The following is an 18,154-nucleotide window of genomic DNA, read 5'->3' as shown; positions in this document are numbered from 1 at the left end:
CAGAAGTGAAATTATTGACGTCTCAAACTGATGTTTATCACTGTGTCCAATATAATTGTGAAAGCTTTTCGAATGAATGTTTGGAAATGTTTCTCTGAGGGCGTAAATAATGTTGTACCATTGGAATCGTTGAGTGAGGATGAGTAAGTGTTTTTGATTCAGTGTGTATTTCTCAGGAAATTAATTCATCCTACTCACTGATATAAAGCATTAAGAGCTATTAAGTGAGTAAATAGCCACACTGAGCGCTCACTCTGCTCTAATTAATTGACAATATAGCTCACATTTTCTGTATCTGGGGCCTTCGGCTAAAAGCACAGCTGTTGAATGTCATCGAACCTGTGGCGTTTAAGTTTCAGGACAGTCTAACTCACAAGGGCACCTTGAGATTTTGCAGCTGTGTGATGTAACCGAAGAGTTGAAGCTCACTGTTGTCGCTTGCTGACACTGAGCATGTAAACCTGAGCAGATTTGGGGATTTATTGTGTGAATTTTGTGCGTGTGTGTGTTTTTGACAGGCCTGTCTGAGTCGTGTCTCGATGAGCTGGCTCTGGAATACCTCTTCCCCCTGCCGCTGCTGCACAACTGCGTCCGCCTGGTACGAACGCACACACTCATGCAAACACACACAAAGGACTGCGAGGGATCGAGGGATTAGATGAGTAAGACGTCAGAAAATAGGGGAGGAAGCTCGAAGACTGCAGCAGGAGAATGGTAAAGAAAGGCAGAGGAGAGAGAGATGGAGTGAGGACAGATTAAAGGAAACGGAGAAAGAGAGGATTTAAGTGCTCACTATTTTCTAACAGCTACACTGCCCCCTGCTGGCTGACGATGTAAGAGCTAAAGGGAATAAAGGCAAGAGTCTGTCTTCACGAATTAACATTTTAAAAGAGCAATAAAACACATGACAGCACATGTAGATAAAGGAAACATCAATGAGTGAACACACAAAGAAACTCAGCCGAGATTTAATCCAGCAGCATCTGTTAATGTCTGAAGTCTTCATGACTGATTTACATTTTTGACAGTAAGTTGATGCTCTAATCCGCAGAGACCTGAGTGTGACGGTGAGAAATGTTTCACAGCTTAGATCATCGCTGTCGCACGCGACTGAGTTAACATAGTTTGGGCTGCAACTGTTGTATTATAGATGAATCCATGTATTATTTTCCATTTTAATCAATCATTTCATCCATGAAATGTCAACAACAATTAATGAACCTCATACTTCACGCTCAATGTTATGTTCAGTTTGATCTATAGTGAAGTATATAAAGGAGGAAAAAAAACCTTAACCAGAGTGCAGCAGTATAAAGTCATCAGCAGTACATGCAGTCTGCACGAAGTATGAAATATGGAATAAGGTAGTAATGATGTCCAACACTGCTAAAGAGGATTAATGTGAAGGCAAAGCTGTTCATTAACACAAATTCTATGTGTTAACATCCACCTGCCTTCCTCTCTGTGTCCAGGTGGAACAGTATGGAAACCTCATCTTTCACGGGCTTCAGGGAAGCTGTCAGGAGTACATCGCCAACCTGGTTGCTCGCTGCATCAAGGTACGTCCAACAGTTCATCAACACTGAGCCTGAAAGCTACAACCTCTTATGACAGATCATGACATACAATGATTAAAGGCAATAATTCATCTCAAAATGCAACTGTGACATAACAGCGAGCAACACGTTTGTCCAGTCAGGTGAAGTCAGGTTCCCTCACCCCAACAGAGAGCACTAGGACCAGCACCATAGTCTGCTACAGGAGGGGTTGCGACCCACAGTTTTAAGCCCCAAATTGTTAGGCTCCACGACGCCTCTTCTTTTCCCATTGATTTTCAGTCTAATAATACTAATGATCTATGTAATCAGTTGTTTCTTTGTGAGCTATTTGTGACACCAAAGCATTCTGTCTACTGTCAATCATCAAAGCAAATTCTTCCATAGCCGTAACAAATTGCTGCGGGAGAGGTGAAATTGTGAGCTTGTTTCATCTCAAAGGTGTCTGAGATTAAGGTAGATTTGACTCTGTTGCACAGTGTGATGCAATAAAACCGTGAGTGGATGCAAACTGCCAGCCACTAAAACGTCTCACTACAACATGATGAAACATACTGCAGGTCAGACATGGTCGTCCTGCTCGGTGACAGCCACAGGTCACAGATTTGAGGATGATTCATACACACAGCAGAAACGATCAAACCAATCGTGATTTGTATAATTTGGCCTGAACATTGGCAACTATCAGATCAGGTTTGGTAGCGTTTTCAAGAAATCCTGTCAGAATCACTGCAGTGTTCGGTCTGAGGTGTTACCATGGTAAAGGCATCAAATGGTGTTTTACTGCAGTGGAGCAGAAATCTGATATGAGCAGATAAAGTCAGTGTGGTAGTGAGAAAGGATGAAAGCATTTTTCTTCCATTGCATTTTAAGGTTAGGTTTTTAAATGTCTGATATGAAACCCTCTTTGACAGGACAGCTTGTTGTCCTTCTCTTAAACGTATCACTAATGATGCTGTTTAATTAATTAGTATGAATTCAGTCAGAGAACGTCTGTATACATGTATTTTTTGCTCTGCAAGTGCTGCTTTAGTGCTGCATACCTCTACTTTTTCACCTGTTACTGTTATTTTAACTCATATCATATTAAACATGTGCACAAATCCAATAATTGTAGAAGAAATAAAAGAAGTAAAATGTCTTCCGCAGCTGCATCTCCACTGTACTCTCTCTGTTTGCAGCGACTTGCCTGGAAAAGCCCTCTCTGCTCATTCAGATTCTCCTCCTGCTCCATTTCTCTCAGCTCATAGTAGTAGTAGATTTCCTTTGTTTCCATGACAACGTGCTCCCTTCTCACCTCTCCGTCTCTTCACTCATCTCCCTCCCTCCCTCCCTCTCTGGCTCTCTCTCTCCACCAGTCAAAGCAGGAGGCAGGTGGGCTCGGCTGTGACGTGGTGCGGGTGGAGGTGGAGGAGAGCCTGACCAAAGAGCAGCTGCTGGAGACGTTCATCACCTGTGGTAGGGACACACACACACAGATACATAAATGACACACTGGCAGAGAAATTTCACAACATATACAGGTTTTTTTTGTTTGCTGCATTCATTTCGAGCTGAGGCATTTAGTAGATTAATCGATTAGGTGGTCAGCAGAAAAACAATATGCAACAATTTAGATGATCGATCCAGTAATTTGTGGATTAGTCTTTAAAGGAAAAACACCAAAAAATCACTGATTCCAGCATCGATTCTGGTTTCGATTTGGTTGTCTTAATCTTCTGCTATAATAGAAGATTATCGTCTCACCATTTTTCAAGTTAAGTGGAAACTCTCCCCCCTTTTAGCATTTTCAAGTGGCGTTATTGTTAGTGCAGCTGTCGCAACTACCAGCAACATGGGAGTACCATGAGTATTTTTATTAGTTTAGTCTATAATGGAGATGTGAAAGCAGACAGAAATGGTGCCAATGTTAATTAGTATGTTTAAAATTTAAAATACAATCTAAGTGACACTTATTAATGAGGCTCTTTGGTAAAATAAAAAGGAGGCCATGGCTGACCTGGAGCTTAAATTATTATTAAATCGTGCAGCAGCTAATATTAAGTCGAGGTAAGGTCTTGGGTCCATTTATGTTTTAATTTTGAAGAATCGGTTTGCAGCTGTGGAGTCGGTCCATAACTGCAAAGTCATCAGACTGCCATCTTGTTGCTATAGTGATTTTTAGGAACAGTGATAAAAAAGCTGCATTTTCATTGTATTGTTATTGAGGCCACATCCTCCTATTTCCACATTGATTTGATCTGATCCCTGCATTTAACGATAACATTTAAAAAAAAAAGATTCTTAGTTGATTACATATATAATGTTGCTTAACCATCACTGTCCTGTCTAAAAACAGGAGACCACATGTCCACTTGTCTAACAAGCAGATAACTGTCACAACGTGACTGTAACACTTTTACTTCTGAGTTTCAGTTCTCGAGTTATTATAAGAAGTCTAACCGTTGGCTCATGACTCTTCCCGTCTCAGGTTTCCTGGTGCCGGCGGTTGGGTCGGGAGGTCACGCTAGTCACTGTGTGGTGGTGCTGCTGGAGGGACTGGAGAAAGCTTCATCCCTAACAGGCCTGCTGGGTGACCTCTGCCACAGTCTGGACAACAGGGGCTCTGCTTCACCGCTGGTACTCAACACCGGTACGACTCACTGCTGCCAGGCTCTGACTCAAGGCATAATCAAACATACAGTTCGCTAAGATAAAATAACAGCATGCAAATTTAATAGAAACAGGACCAACAAGTGCAATAAATCTACAAAACTTTCACTTCTATAAACTGTCCTTTTGTAACAGATGTTGAAGGCATTTATCTGACAGATTTACCCAAAGTCACAGGAGTTTTATCTTGTAAAACCAGATAACCACCAAAGAATAAATTAAAATTAATTGACTTCCTGTACCTTTCCTCCTGTACATTCATCCCTCAGGTCCCCACCACTTCCGTGAAGGCAGCTTCCTGATTGCAACGCTGTCAAAGCCCGGCCTGCAGGGATCAGAGCTCCGTCTTCAGCAGCATTTCCGCTGGGTAACGCTTCGTTGGGACCAGGAGCCACTGCACGGCCTGCTGGGAAGGCACCTCCGCAGGAAGCTGCTTCATAAGGTCAGTGAGCGGATGATCGCTGCTGCCTTGATTTCATTATGCAAAATCAAATCTGGATTTGTTTCAGTGGTTCGTGTCCACAGCCCCTTTTACACAGGCTGTTAGAAGCGGGAATGTTTTGCCGTTATTCTGCCGAGCTGTTCTGTATTAAAGGTTTGAAGACATTTTTGTTTCCCCTTCGGCAGCAGCAGAGGTAGTATCGGGCCAAATTGACGTCTGTTTCAAAACAGTGACAGTGAGCATATATAACGCTTTTGCAAGGTGTTATGTGTGCGACCCACAATCGGGAGATTTAAATAGCAGCTAGCAGCAGTTAGCAGCCAAGTCAAAGACGAAGAATGTCTTAAAGATTGGGGGGAAGAATGAGGTCAAGGAGCTCCTTATCATCCAAGCAGAGGGCGAGATGAATTGCCGTATAAAAGGGACAGTAAATGATTGTTATTAACATGTTATGCCATCGTTTAGAAAGCCTTTCCTGACACGTATGATATGCACGATGCTGTTGTGTACGCGTCGTGTCCGTCATCCCTTTTTTGCTTCTGCACTGCAGCATGCTATCTAAAATAACACCTGTTCAGCATACAAAAAACAACACTGATGTAAAGAAAGTTCTTCTTTGTGGCAGAATTGCACGATTTCTGTGTTAAAAGGGCTCATGATGAATCTCTCCTTTTAATATTAAGATTAATATATGGATTTTTAAGTTTTATTTTGAAGACTAAAGTGAGCGAGTATAGTTGTTTTACAGATGTAAAGATTTTCCCGCACTGTCTATGTGACAAAAATAAATGGTTAACAACAAATTATAATCAAATAATAGATGGCAATTTGTTAACCGGTGTCAAGAATTGTTATGAAGATCGTTATTTCCCAAAACACTTTTTTTGAGTCAGTATTTATGTTGTTGCATCAGTGCTGTGACTGTGAAAGAGAACAATAAAATGAATAATGCATGAAGAAATCCTCAGAATACATAACTCGTTCTGTTTTGTTGTCAGGGACCGACTCGTTTATTCAAATATCAAGAAGATGAATGATAAACCTCCTTTTTGTTCCATCCCTCTGTGGATTATTTGACCAAAGTTAAAGCTTTAATCTCTTCCCTCACCTCTCCTTCAGATGGGGACTGGAGTTTGGTCACCTGATGGCGTCATGGAGCGGTCGGTGTTGTGGGTGAGCCAGGTGTGGCAGCAGCTCAACGCCTGTCTGTCGCGACTGGGGACCCACGAGGCTCTGCTCGGTCCGCAGCTCTTCCTGTCCTGCCCTGTGGTCCCAAACAACACACAGGCAGTCGTCAGGTGTGTGTTTGAGTCGTCTATATTTAAGAGTGATTATGCCCTGTGATTTTAAACAGAAACTAGTATTATATGTGTATTCTTTAATCATCTTTAAACCTGATTATTGTAACCGATACTAACCTTAATGTTGACTGAAAATGATGTCCGAGCAGCTGGAGAAAACTGCTTACAAGAAGGAAATAAACGATAGAGAGAGGAGAAACTAAATGGACATTCAGTCCGACAGTTAGGCTGATGTGTGTGTGTGTGCGTGTGTGTTCAGGTGGCTGGCTCGGCTCTGGAACGCCGTGGTCGTCCCCCGTGTGGAAGAAGCCATCATTTCCCGGGTAACAGCCAAGCGCTCCACCTCCTCCAGCACCTCTTTTTCCTCATCGCCGTCGTCGCAGCGACCGTCTCCTAGCAACTGTGGGCTGAGTGCCGGGCAGCAGGCTGTGGTGAAAGCCGCCCTGAGCATCCTGGTCAACAAGGCTGTTCTCCTGGGCTGCCCTCTGCCTCGTCACGGTGCGTGGGCCATTCACATGTTTCACCCGCTTTTGTTTCAGTCTGCTGGGAAATAAAAATGACATGAGATGCTGATGTGTAGTCTTTATGTGGTCTCCTGCAGAGATTGACAGATACCTGCTGGAGTTTCGGGGCGGGACCTTCCCTCTGTCAGCCATTGGCTCTTACAAAGGAAGTGGCGGTGGAGGGGGTAGAAAGGGACGTGACAGCAGCAAGTTGAGACGATCCAACACCAGCCCTCGGAAGAAGGGAAGCCCCGCCTTGAACTGGAGCTGTGGCGGTTCCTTCAGAGAGGGTAAGATGGCCGCTCCGCCGTCAGTGATACACGCTGTGTCCCAATGAAGCTGTGTCCTTCAGATCACCTTAAAGTCATGCTGAACTTGGTGCTCCTTAATCTTGTTATTCAGGGGAGACATTTAATGCACCGGTTAATTTTGAGATTTTGGGCTGATTGCTTCCATATCATGTGAAATGAGTGAAAAGAAAATGTCCAAAATACACATTAAGGTGTTTATTTTTCTTTCTATTCTGGATATTTATGCAAATAAGCATGTTTAATTTGAGAGACTAAGTCCCTCCCGTTCCAGTTGCCCTCATGGGACCTTATTTCAGAAAAAATACGGATTGTAGTTAGTCTGAAATATATTTAAAAATTCTTTCTCCTCTCCATTTCTCCATCCGACTCTTACTCACTGAGGAGGATGAGATGCACCAGTACAGCAGACTACACACTGTACAGTGCCAGAAACAGGTTGAGATAACTAAAAAAGTGTGAAAAATTGTCATAATCTTCGGAGAAATACAGGAGAATCGTGATCCCCTGAGAGGGGAGAGGGCAATGAAACATGGGAACCGGAAAATTGGTAGGGTTGGCAAGAATGGCCCTAATGAGGCATAGAAGTCTGGAAATGTGGATTTCAGAACGGGGGACACTGGCTTTTTGTCAGCAGTATCCACAAGGGGGCGGTGTTTAACAGGCTTAACATGTTCTTCATGCTGCTGTCATCACAACAATGTCCCTGTTACTCAGGATAATCCTGAGCATTTTAATTTCAGTAGCAAACTTTCTCATTAAAGCTGTGGACAGAAAGGTGTGGAGGTGGAAATCTCAGAAACTCCAAAACTATTTTTACCATTAGATTCCCTGAGGAGTAATAGTGAACATATGTTTTGGGGATTTGAGTGACCTGGCCCGTTTAAGTCATGTTTTATTATTTGGTTTGTTCATATTTGCTTGTGTTGCAGGTTCGCTGTCGAGCACTGATGTCAGCTTCATCTCTAATGGCAAAGATCAGAGGTTTGTCTTTTGTGTAATATTATTGTCATGCAGTAGTATTGGTCCTACAGTGTAACGCTGGTACTGTAGTAGTAGGACTTTTTACATGACATGTCCCTGTATTAAAGCTAAAATGTGAAAATGAATGCAATGTCATTGTGTTTGTAGGGAGCCTGTAGGCCTGTCTGTGTTCTCTGATGACGAGACAGATTTAATCAGAGAGCTGCAGACGATGTGCTCCAGCAAGTCAGAGCCAGACATCAGCAAGGTACTGTCACAAATACACTCATAACAACACAACACTGTCTGCTCTGAGTGATTCATTCTTTCAAACATCAAAGATAACATAACATTTAGATTTAAAAAGACAGAATAAACCTTTTTAAGTTGCATTTGCAGATATACTGAATGTTATATGGACAAAATATTACCTATTATTGTAGTTAAAGGAACAGTTCACCCAGAAATGAAAATTCAGTCATTATCTACTCACCCTCATGCCGATGGAAAGTCAGGTGAAGTTTCTTAGTCCACAAAACATGTCTGGAGCTTCACATCAAAACAGTGTTGCAACATTCTCCGAAACAACTGAAGTAGATGGGGACTTGTTTTAAAACGGAAAAAAAACTGTAAAAAACACCTTGTCTGGTAAAGTCTCCAAAAGCCCAAGATCCAAAAATGGTTTGATAAGACTTGATTTACACCCTCCATGCTTGGTTGAGCTTGTGCATCCACTTCAGAGGGGGTGCGTGCTAATGGTTTTAGCTAAGCAGCTAGAGCTAAGATTTTGTCTTAAAAGGGGGTAAATATTGTCTTTTCAAATCAATTCAGCATCTTGGGGCTTTTGGAGACCTGGCTTAGGCTGGACGAGCTGTAATGAGTCATTTTATTACTTTTCCAGTTGTTTTTTAAGGTTTTTAAATAAGTCCCCTACTTTAAATTCACATAAGAGTCGATCAAGATCCAGATTTTATAATAACTTAAACAAATTCCAGTAGACTGATCTCTAATCTATGAACGGTGTTTCTCTAAAACAAATGTATTTTAGTTCTACAGCGGATTAAAGTGTTATAGATTCAGCAAAAGTGACCTCACCACGCTTTAAAGAAGGATAAATACATATGGATATCCTTCTGACTGCCAGTGTGTGTTGCTATCATCCATATAAACCATCTCAGAAACAGTTTTGTCGTTCAGAAGCTACTCAGGTCTTAATTACACCAACATCTTCAAACACTCGGCTTTTAGGTCACATGTTTTTACTCATTCCTGGCTCTTTAATTCATCGCTGTCATCCTTCTAAATATAGAGACTGTATGTGTGTCTGGGGCACCGCACCGGCTTTGTAATGACACTCACCTTAAACTAGCTCCTGTGCTGTTAGAGATGAGGGCTAGAACCATTTATCAGGCTGATTTTAGCCTTTTGATCCTGCACCAAAATCTGATAACCTATCTGAAAGTATTCTGACATTTGGTGGTGGCCAAAGATGATCTAAATTCAGTTTCAGAGATGTTTTATGGACGTTTTTAAAGAAAGCAAAGTTCTCCCAAAGATATACTTTACATAATTCTTCACATAATCTATTGATTATGTTTCAAACTAATCAGTAAACTGTCCTTTAAAAAGAATTCACCCTAATCTTAAACCTTGACCTGCACGACCATGATGCTGATGACACCTCAGCTCCAACATCCCGCCCAGTAATTTACTTCAAATAACGACCTGCTGTACACCGACAGTGTCGTTACTCACATTCAGTTGAGGTTTTAGCTGGTTTTAGCTCACTTTTGTTCATCCTCCACAGATCTCTCAGGCCAAAGACGACTTGATACTGTTCTCCAGCTCTCCCAGTGAAGCGACGTCGACTCACAAGGTCGAGCAGGAAACCGCCATCCAGCAGCGACCGCAGATGGTGAGAGCGAGCGAAAACATCAATAACTGGAAATAAAAATACTTTAAGTGATGTTTGTGGAGAAACATCCCAGCAGCGATAAGGAACAGAATACAGCAGATAAGATAGTGAAAATGTGTTGAATGTAGACATCCACCACCTGTAGGAAGTAAGTAAATACCTACAGACGCAGGACATGATGCTTTTCACTCTTTATTTTTGTCTGCAGCAGCTATTTTTCATTTTGGTTATTTTTCTGTTTTCTGTAGAAAAAACAAGCTCCCTCCACTAATCTCTTCTCATTATCACTCCAGTGAGCCACAAACCGGTGACTCAAATTGAAAATGTATGTGTGTGATTGTTTTGTACAACTTTTAATTATGTGTCTGCGGTGGGTTGGGCGTTATCTCACATATAATTGTCCAGTATTAGCAGTTATAGGACTGAACTGTCGTACAATATGTCATTACTGCAGGTTTACTTACTCACTCTACGGCGCTTTTCAGCCTCTTTTAGTTCATTGATGTTTTACAAGCTGAATCATACCAACAAAACAGAGTGAGGAAGGAAGTCAACAAACGTAACGTTAATAAAAATTAACCTCGTCAGTGAACGTTTTTGTCTGAGTCACGTCAAATAGATTTTCATCAGCAATGGTGGTTGTTTAACAATGAAGACGACAACTCCCATAATCCCATGCTGCTTCACAACAATCTACTTTTTTTGTTATTGTTTTGATTGAGAGCTACAGAAATTACATACTGTTTGTTCAAAATGGCTCCAACTCACCAAACTGTGTCTCTTCATGCAGCCTGCTGTCCGTCAGTCCAGCCGCAGCTCCACCCAGGCAGCCGTCCAGAGCAGCGACCGGCGCTCAGGCCCTCGCGCCAAATCGCAGCTCCCCGTCCCCAGCAGCAGGGGGCAGCAGACACGGGCCTCCCCTGCTGCCACCAGCAGCAACAACAACAGCAGCAGCAGCCCGAGCCGAACCCAGACACCCCCCAGCCGCAGCAGAACCCCCCACAACAGCAGCAGCAGCAGCAGCAGCAGCAGCAGCAGCAGAACAAAGCAGGTTCCCCCCAGCAGCAACAACAACTACTACCGCAACAACAACATCGACAACAACCAATCACACGAGGACATCTGGATCCTCCACAGAGACCTGCACGAAAACAACAACAATAGCAAGTAGACATCTTCTCCCCCCTCCCCCCCTCCCATTATTCCGCTGTGAACCTCCCTCCACAATGTAAAGACTAGGTACCTGACGACCTTTGACTCTTAGTATTTGTACTTGTTATCCGTACTTGTTACACTGTACTACAGTTGTGTACTTGGGGACCATAGTTTTATTCTATTACAGTATTTGAAGTATTTGCTCGTTTGGTTTGGCAAGATTTACGAGGGGCAAAAACAACAGAAGGTAATGCAGCAGGTTACTTTACTGTTGCCTTATTCCAGTGTATCAACCTGCTTATTGTGGACAGTATTCAGTAGACAAGATACAGCGTGAGAACTTACTGAAATAAGAGTCGAGATATAAAGTATTTGACTGGTGGAAACTGCCTCAAAACAGTACTGACACAGTATTTTTTGTGTACTGTACTTCTCCGACTGGTATAAGGCCATTGAAGAGTAACTGAAGGTACTTACAGGTGTTAACCTTTCTAGTGAAAAGTGTTTTTGGATCAAAGAAAGAAACGAGCAGGATTTTATTTTCTCTTTTTTTGTTGTTTTTGCTATTAAGTATTTTGAGATATTCAAGTGTTTTATCTTTAAATAGTTGCAAGGTTGGTTTAAATACTGTTGAAATTAATCAGGGTTTTACCAAATATATTTGTAAATAAGAATTAGTAAGTTTAAATGCTCTATAGATTGGTGTATGTGGTATGACGCTTGTACAGTGACGAAAACCTTGAAGCAAAACTGCTGAAAAAAAAGAAAACTTGTATATAGTGTTTGTAAAACGAGTTTGGTTCTGAACCCTTCACTTGTTTCAAAGTGAACGGGCCGTGGCAATAAGTAATAGAACTGTATAAACACAGGATGTCCTCAATCAACTGTAAGCCATAATAAATATTTTAAATCATTTCCCCCCCGAGTCATGTTCGATTTAACCCCAGCTGAGCCCTACAGTGAAATTTCTTTTCTGCTTTCCATTATCACTGTGTTCTTCTTCATATGTTTTTACTTTAAAAGGACAAGTTTTATTTTAAGCGGACATTGTTTATATATATATATAAATATATCTATACATATGTACAGGAGAGATTTTAGTCAACCTATGATTTTGATCTGTACGATAGCTGTTTGAGGTTTAAAGAATTGTCTTTCAAGCACAAACATTAAAATGGCACTGTCAAAATCCCCCATCTGACTTTTTCTGTTCTTTTTATTCTTGATTTTTAATTTTTATTTTGAATAAAACACAGGACCTCACAGAGTCCCCTGCACCAGCGTTGGATCTTTTCTACACTCTTCTTTAGTAGCCAATCCCAGTAAAAGGTCGTATTGAGAAAATTCTTAAATAATACATCAACGGAGCTTGTAGAAAAACATCACTTTTCCTTAAAAACATTACTATGATTGTAAATTAATAATTAAAAAAATGTTGTGGGGTCCAAAATTATTGTTTTGTTTATCTCTGTGTAAGAGTTCTGACTGTTGGTTTCCAGCTTCTAACAAGGTTTGTGTGTGAACCAACAGTGTAACGATGTTGGTATCACGTGGTATCTGATCTAATCAAGTGTTTCCAACAATGTTCAGACCCAGAGAAATCCAAATTTTACTCAAGCTAACGGTTTCATTTTATCACCTGTTGTTCAAACTTCGAGGAGTGAGTCAAGTGAGGAAGGAAGTGGGCGAACGTGACTGAACGTAACGTGAATCAAACTAAAACATTACCTCATCCAAGAACGTTGACTACGTCTTTAAAATAAAAACATTTCACTTCGTCTTCGGTCAAGAGACAGTGGGACGAATGTATTGTATCATTTTGTGTCATAAAATATGTACATATATATGGTATATTTTTACAAACTTGGTAAACTCTGACAATTAGTATTTATAATGAATTCGGTGTTGGATTCATGTTAGAATCCGTATGTCACACATGACGTCACAGACATTACCCAACAAATACATTTTCTTTTAACAAAAATGACACAGCCACACTGAAATTGTCCAAATCTTTAGTTTTACTGGAAATATAGTTGATTGAACAAATACATTTATACATTTTTTGGACATCTGGGTCCCTTTTCCTATGAGTAAGAAACAGCTTTGTTCTTAATTTACTCTGTAAAAAAAAACATCACAGTTAAGACATCAAGGCATTTCTCTCAGTACCTTAATTTTCTGCATCGCTGCTTTACAAAACTATTATTCAGTATGAAAGGAGCAACACACTCTTCCCTCAACCAAAGAAAATAAAGTGATGTCAGAAGAGTTTTCCAGTTTCCGATAGTAGAGAGAGAACTTGATAAAAATGAAATGCTAAATGTCTGCTTTGCATTTGTACAGCATTGGCTCTGAAAAAATAGACTTTATTTCACATAGAAAATGTTCTTTTGTGATGAATTACTGGCTCCTCTCTATAATTCATCAAGTAAAGCTGAAGAGTTGAAGTAAAAAGCAGAATTTGTTATCAAAGGTCACAATTCTACAAATGAAAAAACTGTACAGCATTTAATCATTCGAGTGTTTCCTTGCTGTGAAAGCTGATGAGTACCTCAGGGTGTCTCTAAAGTGCATTCAGATAGAAAAATAAGGGTATCTGAGTCATCGTTCGTTAGCAGAGTCAGCCAGCAGCGTCACTGTTACCGTTTGTGTGTGTGTGTTGATGGCAGGGAAGTTACTGCAGGCCCAGACTGACTAATCAGAAATACTACAACAAATATTCAGAAAATACTGCAATGCAGTAAACACGAAGCCACTGTAGAAGTCTCAACTCTTCTCTAGAACTGTTTCTCAATACCCGGTGAGCTCTCTCTATCCTGTAGGATATTTTTCATGTCGATTTCCATCAAAGTTTGACAATGTGGTGTTTTATAGTTTCACTTTACAGGCAACTTAGCAGCAGCATTAAATCTTTATCCTTTAAATGTTTCTATTTCTGTTTAAAAACTGAGTATAAAATAGTGATTTGTCCTTTGCTCATTCAAGCTTCCTCAGGGAAACAGGTCTGTGACAACACCTGTCTTGATTAAACAATGACAGAAATACTGAACTGAGGCACCAGAAAGTTGTTTTTTTAACGTGAATCATCCGCATTAAAATGTGACAACCGTGTTTTCAGATTTCCTCTGGATAGTGTTTCTAAAACTGGTTTTGGTTGTGAAAAGCAGAACTTTACTGGGAATTCACTGGTAAGTAAGCACTACTGATTTTAAAATATTTATTGCAGCGTCTCATACTGCCTTCACAGGCTGGCTAATCAATGTAATAAATAGTTGTACAGGATCTACAAGCAGCGTACAAGAATACAGCAGCACTGTCTTTTATTTATTGATAGGACACAGTGAAACTGGAGGGATGATGATGACACTGGGTGCTTTAATTGATCAGTATTTAGGGCTGATCTGAATGTTTTGAAGCTTCAACCACTGCAGTGGTAATCAGTGCTGAAATTGGTATTTTATGGCATCTGTGTTTTGTTCTTTTTAAAGACTATAGCACCCTGAAGCGCCCGTCATTTTAAAAGGATTCCTAGTGTATTTACACATGGCAAATATAATCCTGAGGTTTCAATAGCAGATAGATACTTTAAGTGGTCATCAGGAACCGCAACCAGAAATACACATTATAATGTGATCTGTGATTCTTTTATTGGTTTCAACCCGGTTTCCACTTGTAAATTACAAAAAAGTCTGACTTTCTATCATCTTATAGAGGCATGAGAAACACACAGGATTACGTTTGGACATGTATGTTGGAGCTGGTGTCTATTGGTTTATTTAATAAAATAAAGGTGGATCTGTTCTGTGAGGCAAACAAGTGACTCACAATGAAAACTCTGAAATGCTCCCGCTGTGGACGGCTCTTCAGTTTGGACAAAGGCTAAAATGAACCTTGGGCAGTGTTTCCCACGTATAGACTTAATTTGGGTGGTATGTTAATGGTCACCCAAGAATATCTGGCGACCAATTTTGGCATTTTGTACTTTAATTATTTTACCCAGAGGCGACAATCTGCGCTCGCACTGCCCCTTCCATCTGCTGACTGTCGCACATTAGAGCAACACTATTTAACTTTTCAAGTGATTCAGAAAAACATGATGTTGATTTTGTCACTTTCTTCGGTCATCAAATACTGATGCCTTGCCTCAAGACCAAGCAGAGAAGTCAACAACTTTCTTATGTGCAACATTACCTGCATGGCTAATTCCTGTTAGGTGCATATGGTAAGTTGATGTTGTACTTTCTGAGCTGCACTGTCTGTTGGCTCATAGTTACATTTTGTAATTGTGCAGAACAGAAAATGTTCTGGAAGATAACCTACGACGAGTCCGACTTCTACAGTGGCTGCTGCTCTGTGTTCGGAGTTAAAACAACTGAAGGCTCCAGTGAAAACCAGCTGGTTGGTCACTGGTCAGAACAAAACATTGTCTTTAGAAAGTTATCCCTAAGTTTAAACCAGTGAAAATGTTTTTGAAACAATTATGCAAAAAAACTTTTTGAAAGCAAATATAATGTTTTGGGCTCAGAGAACACTTAACTAAGTTTGTCCAGCCCCCAAAACACTTGACTGACTGACTGAAACCTGTAAAGGCACTTAAAATGTTTCAAACACAACGTGTCCAGTTAGTCAGACTGAACCATGGACTTTGTGGGCGTGTTATTATGTGCTTCATTACATTTTACTTCTAGCATCATGTTCTGCTGTTTCACTTGTAACTTAGGTGAATAATGATGACTCAAAAGTGTTTACTATTGGCCTCTTAGACCCAAAGTGATCAGTATCAGAACACTGGATCAATCCCATTAGAGCTAGGGGTATGTATGCGTGTGTGTGTCTGTGCCTGGCCGCTTAGAGGCGGGTGTCTTGGACTTCATCCTCAGCTTCCTCTGGCAGGGACGAGATCTTGGCGGTCGGCGGTGGCGCCCTCTTGCTGGAGTTCAGGCGGTGAAGCGTGGGGAAGAGGCGGAGTCTGTCAGCGGGGCTCATGGCCTGTTTCAGGTGACTCGTCTCATTCAGCATCTTCTGGATGGAGTCGTAGTTTTTTATGGAGCTGCCCTCGATCATCTGGACAGACGGGAAGGAGGAGATGATCATTTGTTTATCTGAGATTCATTCATTCGCTTTCTTTCTTTCTTTCTTTAAAAAAAGCTGACTGAAGATGGAAAATCATTTTGTAGAATAAATTATGTTCAAGGTTTTTCTACAAACAACTTGACATCTGGCTTAAACTAATCACCTTTTAAGTTTAACAGTGGCTTCGACTGCTTTAAAAATATCCGGAAAAAGTCACATAAATGCCATTGGAAACATTAAATACTTAATCTGTCTTAATCTAAATGCATGGAAATACAGCGTTCTTCCCTCATTGCTGAGCCACATTGTGTCCACTCTACAACCACAGCCATAAACAAACACACCCAGTTGTTGGTTCAGGATGCATCGTCTTCCATTGTGTGATCAGTAATATGAAACTGCAGAGTTTCCTATTGACCAACATCTTTCACTTAAAGCTGGAAATGTAATTTCTTCCTTTGTTAGAAAAATGATCCTTATAACAGAGTTGAAAGATTGGGCAAAGAGAGCAAGATGAACTGTGGAAACATTGCTAATCAAATTATATCTATTAGGGATGGCACAATGCATTTTATTAAGGGTCAGTACAATTATTACTAATCAAGGAGACCGATAACATATTTGCAACCAATACATTTGCAGTTAAACTTAAAATCTGAGTCTCAAAATTTAGAATAAAAAGTGACAGAATGGAAATAAGTAGAATTTTACAATTTAGACTTTTTGTAATAAAGCATTTCCATGTTTTTCATCTGAGTATTTATGTACCTGTGATACTTGCTTTTCCATGTGACTCTTTCATTGTTTTGCTCTGTTTTGTGTATGTATAGCGCTTTGTAACTCTGTCTTTAAAACCCTATACTAATAAAGTTTTTACTAGTATTTGTGACATCTAACCAAGAAGATATTGTTGGAAGGGGACTACAGACAGAGAGAAGAGGCTGCATCAGAGCCAAAGTATCACATTTTTAGGCCGATAATCAGTTGATTCTTCCAGGATGTGAAAATGTTGAATAGTATCATGTTGAACCAGCAGGAAAGCATCTGAACCAAAATGTACTGACAGTCTGCTGGCTTCGGGTATTGATGACACACTTTCTCCCACTTGAAAAATAAGTAATTTCACTTTTTTTATCCTTTTCCCCTCTTAAATCTGTCATTTATTAGTCATTCATTCATCTATGAACTTATCTCTGTATATATCTAACAAATAAACACCAAAACGTGCTTTGAGTCCTGGTTCCTCCCTCTGCAGTAACACTGAGGTCACTTCCCTCATGTTACCGTCACGCCAGCTGCCATTTCCAACACAAACCCCCATTACCAACATGCAAACAAACACTCCAACACACGTCTGCAGACCTACACACCCGACATACGGGAGTGGAGTTTCATCTCTTATCACTTTACAACAGGCGGAAGGAGTATTAAACCTGGATATTAAAATGTTGATAAAGCTCAAATATCAGCAGAAATTATGAGTCAAATTTCATCCAAAACTCACCAGGAAGGATTGACACTCCAGCAGCGGCTCCACTCTGTGTTCTGATAGGATGACGGTGCAGCCAGAGAACGCGTGCTTCAGCGTCTTCCTCAGGACCTGTAACGTTCTGCTCACACACACAAACACACATAATCATCATCACCATCATCATCATCACCAAAACCCATCCGTCTCTACTGCTAACACATTAGCTTAGCGTTCTGGTCCTGCTGGGGCCGACATGAAAGAGCAGCAGCATTGGCCTCAGGTTAAATAAGATTGCTCATTCTAGGCTTCATTTACTATCTGCACATATGGTCACATACACACACAGTCTGAATTACTGTAAGCACTGAAATTGTCACCATATGCAGTGACAGGAACACCACACATGTTGGATTTGGGTGACTTCTGCTGCACTGTGACCTCAGGATGCAGCAAACACACACATATACACACACAAAGGAAATACACACAAACCCTGGATGACTATCAGATATTAGCTGTGTTTAAGTGTGCAGCAGTGGGCCGCTCCTTTCTTACAGAAGAACTCATTAAAGCTTCTAATGTGTACAGTACACAAAGGCACAAAGGGAGAAAAAAGACAAATATCATAGAGACGGCAGTAACAAAGACACAGGATGAACCTCCCACTGCTCTTATCAATAATAAGCCCTATATCTACTGTACCTGATGCTTCTAGCTGCATGATCTACAGTCTATGCAGAAATCGTCCCTGATTCAACTTAAAATAAAAAGTAAAATATTGAGCCTTGAACTGACCATCATCCAGACAAAGC

General features: G+C 40.7%; 2 protein-coding genes across 3 annotated transcripts in view; one reads left to right on the top strand and one right to left on the bottom strand.

The window, feature by feature from the left end:
- The window catches only part of cttnbp2 (cortactin binding protein 2), an 87,956-nt gene extending 75,967 nt beyond the window's left edge, over positions 1-11,989 (top strand). Inside the window, exons 12-24 of one of the 2 annotated variants that reach the window (XM_084364845.1) lie at positions 519-598; positions 1,473-1,559; positions 2,915-3,014; positions 4,027-4,188; positions 4,478-4,650; positions 5,770-5,948; positions 6,211-6,449; positions 6,553-6,744; positions 7,695-7,746; positions 7,894-7,993; positions 9,533-9,640; positions 9,889-9,965; positions 10,431-10,528. In XM_084364845.1, coding sequence (XP_084220971.1) covers positions 519-598; positions 1,473-1,559; positions 2,915-3,014; positions 4,027-4,188; positions 4,478-4,650; positions 5,770-5,948; positions 6,211-6,449; positions 6,553-6,744; positions 7,695-7,746; positions 7,894-7,993; positions 9,533-9,640; positions 9,889-9,936 — 1,520 coding nt within the window. In that variant the 3' untranslated portion in view covers positions 9,937-9,965; positions 10,431-10,528. Of the gene's footprint in view, positions 1-518; positions 599-1,472; positions 1,560-2,914; positions 3,015-4,026; positions 4,189-4,477; positions 4,651-5,769; positions 5,949-6,210; positions 6,450-6,552; positions 6,745-7,694; positions 7,747-7,893; positions 7,994-9,532; positions 9,641-9,888; positions 9,966-10,430 lie in introns of both variants that reach the window. The other variant, XM_084364844.1, reaches the window with a different exon arrangement.
- An 820-nt stretch (positions 11,990-12,809) lies between these two features.
- cftr (CF transmembrane conductance regulator) overlaps positions 12,810-18,154 on the bottom strand; it is a 36,585-nt gene continuing 31,240 nt past the window's right edge. Inside the window, exons 26-27 of the mRNA XM_084363300.1 lie at positions 17,376-17,481; positions 12,810-15,862 (exon numbers count right to left, since the gene is read on the bottom strand). Coding sequence (XP_084219426.1) covers positions 15,647-15,862; positions 17,376-17,481 — 322 coding nt within the window. The 3' untranslated portion in view covers positions 12,810-15,646. The remainder of the gene's footprint in view (positions 15,863-17,375; positions 17,482-18,154) is intronic.

Source organism: Pagrus pagrus, assembly GCF_965226575.1.
Source record: "Pagrus pagrus genome assembly, chromosome: 10".
Taxonomy (NCBI): domain Eukaryota; kingdom Metazoa; phylum Chordata; class Actinopteri; order Spariformes; family Sparidae; genus Pagrus; species Pagrus pagrus.
This window is presented reverse-complemented; position numbering and strand designations above follow the sequence as displayed.